Source organism: Haliotis cracherodii, unplaced genomic scaffold (genome assembly GCF_022045235.1).
Source record: "Haliotis cracherodii isolate W230 unplaced genomic scaffold, xgHalCrac1.p SCAF_2, whole genome shotgun sequence".
Lineage (NCBI taxonomy): Eukaryota > Metazoa > Mollusca > Gastropoda > Lepetellida > Haliotidae > Haliotis > Haliotis cracherodii.
In genome coordinates this window covers 67950392-67959090 of record NW_027266275.1, presented here as the reverse complement: position 1 = coordinate 67959090, position 8699 = coordinate 67950392, and the positions used below count along the sequence as shown (strand labels likewise).

General features: G+C 43.9%; 1 protein-coding gene across 1 annotated transcript; it reads right to left on the bottom strand.

Moving 5' to 3' along the window:
- Nucleotides 1-202: 202 nt before the first annotated feature.
- LOC139469700 (monocarboxylate transporter 13-like) lies at nucleotides 203-7257 on the bottom strand. Its single transcript, XM_071251944.1, has 6 exons — nucleotides 7032-7257; nucleotides 3897-4131; nucleotides 2946-3285; nucleotides 2053-2422; nucleotides 1288-1784; nucleotides 203-919 (listed from the first exon to the last, which is right to left on the bottom strand). The coding sequence occupies exons 1-6, from the start codon at nucleotides 7255-7257 to the stop codon at nucleotides 203-205; spliced, it is 2385 nt and encodes a 794-aa protein (XP_071108045.1).
- Nucleotides 7258-8699: the final 1442 nt, after the last annotated feature.

Here is an 8699-nt window from a genome sequence, read left to right as displayed (position 1 = left end):
TCACAAGCATGAACAACATGTGTGAGAAGCGGGGTTTATGACATCATATCACAGCGGGTCACACGAAGAACCGGCTTAGCACAGTGTATCCATGAGTCTGTTTAAACCGCCAGGGACTGCTACTCTTAAACACAGACTTACGACAGTCGTCGATCGCTTTGAGGCATAGAGTAAGTAGCCGATATACTTTATCAGAATAGCACTAACTTTCTTCATCTTTGAAAAGATGACTGAAAACGTCCAGCTCCACAAATCCTGTTCCAGTGCTAGTGCTGGATGTTTTCCGAAGCCTGCTCAGACTGGAGCTCTGAGTCCCATCTCCCGACGCGTCGGACGTCCGACTGTGAGACTCCACGGGCATCTGTTGGTTTGCCCCGGCAGTTGCCAGAACAGCTGAAGGCACAAAGCCACTTGAATGGGTGCCACTCAAGCTTAAATCTACAGTCCTGTTCAAAGAGCCTCTTGAATTTACAGACCTACTCCGAGGCTCATTTTGAGCTCCGGCTAAAGCCAGAGCACAGTTTGCAGTTGTACGGCTCTGGGTGGACCTGTTGCTTGGCGTTCTGTTACAAGCTTTGGAAGGTTCTTCACTGCCCTTGAATGACCTGGAGGCTGATCTACTTGGCCCTGAAGACATGGACATGTCTGAGACGCGCCTGGAGGCGATGGTGGCGAGGAACAGGTCTATATGCTCCTGAAGGAGTCGATCCACGGAGCTGGTCATTGATGAGGCGGGAAGTGAAGAGACTGAGCTCAGATGAGCAGCAGCTGGTGGTGTCTCGGTGTTGCCAGCTTCAGGGGACGGTGGAGGGACCAGACCAGAGGAACACTGAAGTGTTCGGGTACGGTACACTGCCTTGCGTAATTCCTCCAAGTAGCCATCAATGAAGGGATAGCCCCGTCTCGGTATTGAAATAAACTGAAACCAAGGCAAAATACATTGTCAAATACATCAGAACACATTGAGCACACATATTCTGTTAACATTTATGTTTGATCGTCATAAAAATGCGTTATTCTGTTCAATAAATAATTAAACAGAACAGAAATAATGCTACAGTAAAACTCTGTTAAGTTGAAGTCGCTTGGACATCGAATATAATGTTTAGTTATCCGCATTCTGGGGTGTGAAGTACCGATATAAGACTACACCGCCGGCAGGGACTCCAATCAGGAGTTTTAGAGCACGAAGATTCATTGCATGTACTGTCATCGACTCCTAATGTATTATTGGCTCTTAAAGTCAAGCTCGTCGTAATGGTTTTAGTAGATGAGAAATGCATGTACCTGTGATGACCCTATGTTGCCTATTGCATCAAACGTCGGTGCTGAGTTGTGTGGCATTGCGTTGGCCTGCTCTTCGTGGGTATCGTGACCAAACTCAAATGTGCAGTCATCAGGAACAGATCCACCTGTAGGCTGAACGCCGGCTACATGTTTCTTCGTCTCATCTTGTTTCCTACCGTAGTACTCTGCTAAGCTACTTTCCTGTTTGGAAGAACCAAAGTAAGGATCTATGAAGCACGGCATGCCAGCATAGGGCAGAGTTCCGGTCTCTGGGATAGAGAGATGCAGAGTCTCATCAGAAGATCCTGATGGTGAACTTCCGGCCGATGCCTTGGGATGGTCCTCAGCCTCCATGCTGATGACCCGCATTACATTGGTCGTGGTGGAGGTGCGCTGGGCCCAGGGTACAAAGAACAGGATCACAGCGCCAAGGATTACTGGGATGCCGGCGATGTGAAAGGCGACGTTGTAGTTGCCGGTCGTGTCGTAGAGGAAACCTGTTGATTCGTAAACATGAATAAGTAATAAATGATGTCGACATACCATTTTCATTCTGGTACAGATATTCGAGTTTCGAATAGGTTATCGTATACATTATATAGACGAGGAAGTGGATGTTTATGGTGTTTTACCGGCTCTGTGTCACCGAGTCCCAACATCATGGCTCTCTGCTCACGCAACAATAACTAGTTCCGGCGCGCGGCTCAACAATTTACAGATATCCATTACTTAGCGGGATATTGCTGACAACATTCACTCCCTCACCTGACACTGGAGGTCCCAATGAAAATGTCAAGGAGCAGACACAGGACATGAAGCACCATGCAAGGACAGCTTTGTCAGCTCCAATCAGGGAACTCGTCAGGATAGGCAGCAGCACAACGTAACACCCGTCCACGAGGCCCAGGACAATGGAGTAGGCCAGGAGGCCAGCGAAAGATTCAATACAAGGGAGGATCATGAAAGCCGTGCCGGTGATGATCATTGTAAGTTGGTGGAGGTGGAGGCGGTTCAGGAAGCCATATTGGACAATCTTGCCAGACAGTATACGACCGATGGTGGTGGCGCACCCTAGCGCCATGAGGAGATAGGCAGCAGTATCAGCGGATATACCCTGATCCATGGCATAAGATACCTAGGGAAGCGCAGAAGAAAGAACAGTAAGAAAAGCTATCATCCGATAAACAAAAGTGCATACAGTCAACTATATTAGCCTATTGTTTCTATTTCGGGGAAATTCGGTGCTTAAATCAGCAAATAAAGTGACGAGGCACATGTCTCATCGGTATCACAGTGTATCCGCATGGTCAGGTCACAGGGGTTTATAAGTAACACTGTATGGGAAAACTGCGGGCATTCTATCGAATTCAAGCCAGCGCACCCTAGTACGGATAAGGTGCTCAATGGCCATCCGTGCTGTCACCACAGTAGAGCTCACCATTTACAGCAATTTGTTTGAATCATACAATATATCTCTTAAACTAAAGCATTATTGTATAGGACATTGCACGTCTTTAAATACCGAAACACAGCTTGTTAATGTGTTATGTTAACGCGTTGAAGTGACTGAAAAAGAGTCCATCGTATTTGGCGTTATGGGGCAAGTGCACATGCAATAATGAAACATAAGCAGGTATCTCCGGTGAATTGTCACTTACTAGATGCACGTTTGGTATGAAGTACCCAAACATTACAAACGCCGTTGCCACCGCCCACAACAGGAACACGCGATTTTTCCACAGCTTAAGATCTTCAATAAGTACCCGAATAACGGGCTGACTTATGTTGTCTATTGGACGCTGCGACCCCCGGGGGAGGGGCTTGATGAGGAGGTTGAGGAAGCAGAGGGCGATATAGGCCCCAGTCAGATATCTGAAGGTCATTCTCCAGCCCACTGTGTCCACCAGGCGCTGGCATACCGGCGCTAGAGTGATGGACCCCAGACTACTGCCGGCACAAACCAAACCAGTAGCGAGACCTATGTGTTTGTCGAAGTAGCTGTGGAATACAAAAAATATTCAATAATGCCATACAGAAACTCGCATAATAGTATTTATTTGTTTGATGTTTAACGTCGCTCTCAACAAAATCCCAGTTATATGACGGCGGTTTGTGTAATAATCAAGTCTGGGACAGACACTTCAGTGATTGACATCATGAGCATCGATCTATGCAAATGGTAGACGAACCTGACCACCCGATACCGTTAGTCGCCTCTTGCGACAAGCATGTATTAGCCAATTCCATCCCGGATCTTCACTGGGGAACTCTCAAGGCGATGTGGCCTTCGGTACCGACGATTGACTAATACTTACGTGACCCTTTGTGGCATAGCTTTTCCTAACGTTACAACGAGAATAAGTATTTCATGTATATAACTGAACTTGAGTGACTGTTACGTCGAAACGTCCACTCATTAGACTTGACTGTGTGTTTGTTGTTTAATTTTCCAGGTATGTATGAAGGCGGCCCGTAAATAATCGAGACTAGGCCAGTCACAGACTGACCATAATAGTTCCAAACTTATCTGACCTCAGGACATTATTATAAATAACATTATTAACTGGAATGCGAATCCGTTACCAGCTGTTCCCACCCTTCTCACCTACCCGTTCGCAACTACCATGGCTGGGTTGATAACGAGGCTGAATCCAATGCCATACAGGAAGGGAAAGGTTACAAACATTACGTCGATGTTAGTCACAAAGGAAGTGGAAAGTACAGAGACGGCGCAGAAGGCACATCCGGTTATCATGGACATCCGGTTTGTGTATCGGCGCACAAGGACACTGACGACTGGCGCAAACAACTTCATAATTCCGTACGTCAGGGAACCAAGCCAGGCTGGAACACAGAAACGAAAGAATACATAAACAAAAACGTTCTGCTGCCGTGGGATTCAATGGGGATCAAAGCGCGAGTGACAGATAATTTAGACTGCAACGTAAAATTGTTTGTAGTCCGAGGTGTCGCATTTCGCAGAGCAGTGTTGCGTCCCTTTGTTTTAACATGTTCCATTATCCGATTTTACATCAATCGAACACAAATTGTCAAATTACATTGTCGTGTCCAATACACAAACGTTTCATTCAATGACCGCCTCCGTGGTCTAGTGGTAGAACGTCCGCTCGGAGGTCCGGGGTTCGATCCTCGGCTGCGTCATACCAAAAGACGTTAAAAGATGGTACTTGTTGTTACCCTGTCTGGTGCTCGGCATTAAGGGGCTAAAACAAGGACTGGTCGGCTCGGAGTCAGTATACGTTGTCTGAGTGGGGTATTCATGTTAAACTGCGGCAAGGTATCTCAGTGAACTAACACTATAACTCGGTATGAGTCCGGACTAGTACAAGCAGCCACAAACACACACACGTACATGCACTTCGCTATATAAGTGCAATAATCATGGACGCGACGTTAAACCCCATTTCACCTAACCTCACCACGTTTCATTGCACAATAACCACACTATAGAAACAGGAAAAAGGGAAAAAGATGATTATGGAATGAAGCGTTTGTGTATTGGACACGACAATGTAAGTTGCACAATTTGTGTTCGATCCATCGGACCATCGGACAATGGGCTATGTTTAAAACAACATTTAGTGTCTGTTGTTCGCCTTTACAAGTCTCACTAAATCTACATCCGAAACGCTTTAATTGTTGCAATGTGTGTTTCCATTTCTCGATCCGTATGTTCATTTTGGGTACATTTGTTAGTCTGGGTTTTGACTAGTTCAAAACCACGTTTGTGCACGACAGCAATGGATGGACAGTTTTACGGATGCCATGGCGAATGCATTGTACGAAGTATGCAGCTAGGCATGAACATACACGGCTTTCTCTTGGCGATGAACTGATATGACCCAAATTAACGCATCGCCCAGCAGCGAATACACTCATAGCACCTGCATACACTCATAGTTCTTATAACGCCTACGCCCCCAAACCCCTTACATTCTTACGATACCAATTACATGATAGTTAAATAATTTAGCAGTGCCGAGGAGTATCAGGCGTCACGACAGTCATCATTTGTTTGTAAACATAACGGTCAGTCATTTGCGAGTTCGACTCCACGCATGGTTGTGGCCGCCTATCACTCTTAAGCTGTTACTGGTGGTGGCGATCGTATGCATGGAGAGCCCCCGTTAACGGGCTATCGCTGTGAAGAGCTTTGCGCATTCGTGACCAACTCGTGTTATTCCGGGACAAGCCCACTCGTGCCCCTCTCGTGGCCATTTTTGCGACCGGGTTCCGTCTTAGCGCAAGCAAACAGGCATACCTAAAACAATTGTCAACTCTTTGCGTAATGGTTCACATATATTTCCCCATATATTATATATATTTCAGATACAAAATAAAGCACATCTGGACATGCGGAATTATACAGTATGATTGAACACATTTAACTGTGTCTTGGGTATATTTTTAGATGCAAGACATATGAGAAATCAAAAATAATATCTGAGGGATTCTTTGACGTAGAACTTCGCGCATTCTGATTGGTTTGTCGTATTTTCGCACATAACATTCATCGAGAGGGGGACGAGTCTTCTTGCAGGTTACGGAAAGGGGCGAGTGGTGACGAATGGAGCTTTGCGTTGTTATGGTCAAAGGGAGATAACGTCAGTGTAAACATTTGCCCTTCGCGAGAGGATGGTCACGAACAACATCCGAACTGGGACCAAGCACGAGGAGACTAATTTGACTTGGTTTTGATCGATGCGACGAGTTTTCGTATATCATAATGTCGGCATTCCCTTTATATTTTACACCGCTTCCACAGACTGTTATCTTCCAACCGTTGAGTTTTGGAGGACATGTTCTTTGCTGGTCCGTCTACTTGATATAGACCTGTTATATATAACCTGTACTCAACACATATATTATTATAACACACATATTTGATCAATATAGATTATATGGACTTGCAAAAATACATGCTGTTTCCAATGTCTTGTTCATTTTATTCATGATTTTGTACATATACATGTTCAGGTACATATTTTACGGGGTATGAAATCAAACGGACAACAATTATTAAGGATACATGTTCTGTGTCAGAACCTGATTTGCGTAATTTTCCGTCAAAGACAATTCTTTTTGCAGCATCAAACAATATCCGGTAACTGGGGTAAGATATACGTGAAGGGATAATTCTAGGATGAAGCCTTTCAGCCCCTAAATTTGAAAAAAAGCCCACATTTTCAAATACTAGTACAATGGGCATTTTAACATTGTGATGTATGGACAAGTGTGGGTGTACCTCTGGAATATTTTAAATTTTCACATAAAGGGCCCATGTCAGAACATTCCTGGAGTGAACCCTGCATGTGTACCGGTAAATTATCGGAATCCCAAATGTCATATACCCCTGACATAAAAAAATAATTGATCAATTCCGAACGGATTATGGTCACTTTATGACTGGTATATTGCCGATGTGACGTTGAATATTAATTCACACTCCAAAAAGGATTACACTTTCCTAAAGTGCATGAAAATAGCGGAGCCGCTATAGAATATAATTGCCTCCATTTTGCATTACTAGGGATAGAGTTAGTGGTAACCTACCCTAACACAACTAACCCAATAAGTATAAATATATATCATGTATACGTTATTATCCTTGATATATATCTAGTGTTTTTTTTATGATGCCGTTGAGTGGTACCAAAACAGCGACCAGCAAAGTATATTTTGCCGAAACGTATTACGTGCTAAGTGATATTCAGTCAGATTACCTGCTTTGGCTTTGCTGGTTCCGAATTCCTTTAAAAACTCCACATAAAACACACCGTAAACGTTTATCAAGCCATTGATAAACAATTGGTCGAACACAGCACAGACACAGGTTATCCAGGCAGTTCTGCTGTCTTTGATGTCCTTGACACCCCCATCCTCCTTCCCCTCCCCGTCTTCGTAAACTACATTGTCGATCAAAACCTTCTCAAGCTCAACCGACGCCATTTCTTTCCATGTGTACTGCCTCACATGACAGTTCAGTGTGACGTCATAAGCTTTGTAGCGATGACGTCATTTAACACCGACACGGCTACCGTGTGCGTATCAGAGTTGGTAGGGGTGATGGACGCATTTTGATAGCATATTCGGACCCTGTGGTACCGCGGCATTCATGGTATCGCGGCATTTGTGATTTCCGGCAGTTCACGCGGGACACGCCGGCTGTCTATATTAATGCAAATCAGTAACCAGGAAGTGCTCGTTCCGTAAACAATTTAAATTTCCTCGGAATGTTCCGACTGCTGTAAGGAGTTATTATCGTGGTGATAGCCTGCAACCTCGGGGTAACGCGGTACTTGTTATGTACGCTAAACGGAACAAAATGCACTCACTAACCTTTATGATTATTCGTTCATTATTTATATTAGTCGCGCAGGTGTCATTTATTTTATCTGTATATGCATATTTTACTGATAAAAGTTCATTATTTACATTAGTAGATCCGAGTAAAAGCCGGGCCTCGCGCTCAGTTTGACAAGGGAGAGAACTCCATCGTATCGCGGTACAGAGAAAGGTTTGTATGGAGGTCCGAATTGGACAGAAAGAGGACATAATTCTACCAACCACTTGGCCAGACATCAGTGAGTTGTCCAGACAAGTGCAAAGACAGCACTAGTAAAATTCTAAATGTGTTATCAGTAATAGGTATTCAATGCATATTTACCGAAAAGTATGAGTAGAATATTTTAAAATTCAACAACAAAATATCAGAAATGATATTCTAAGAATGTTTTGTTTTTAAAACTGGATGGCCATTATTTGTCACAAAATGGAAAAATGTTAAAAGTCAACAATACATATTTTAAAAACACTCTTAGTATGTCCAAAGTATGTATTTATCTTTTGGCTACTAGTGAAGAACGTATTTCTAAGTTTGGCCTTATGACCCTTATGATCTCCCAATAGATTACCTTATTAGTCTCCTTGAATATGCAGATGATCTAGTTCAGGTCGATAGAGAAAGTTTACTTGGGGAACTGCGGGTTATATCGTTGGCCATTGATAGAAGGGGGTAAGATGCCAAAAGTAAGTATCAACGCATTAATAACTCCTTACTTACAGCAGACAGAACATTCCGAGGAAATTGAAATTGTTAACGAAGTGAGCACTTCCTGGTCACTGATTTGCATTAACAGACAGACGCTAAGAGGCGTGTCCCGCGGGAACTACCGGAAATCACAAATACCGCGATACGATTAATGCCGCGGTACCACGGGGTCCGAGTATACTTACTTCTGGCATCTTTTATTCCTTTTCCCCATCTATCAACGGACAATGATATAACCCGCAGTTTCCCAAGTAAACTTTCTCTCTCGACCTGAACTAGATAATCTGCATATTCGTGGCGACTAATAAAGTAACGGAAGTTAGATAGTCCGCACATTTTT

Excerpts from the sequence above, each read along its gene's own strand:
- LOC139469700 (XM_071251944.1), bottom strand. The coding sequence starts at position 7,257 with ATGGCGTCGGTTGAGCTTGAGAAGGTTTTGATCGACAATGTAGTTTAC. Across the intron at positions 2,423-2,945 it reads TCATACCAAACGTGCATCTA|GTATCTTATGCCATGGATCA; the intron begins GTAAGTGACAAT and ends GCGCTTCCCTAG. Across the intron at positions 920-1,287 it reads GCAACATAGGGTCATCACAG|TTTATTTCAATACCGAGACG; the intron begins GTACATGCATTT and ends CCTTGGTTTCAG.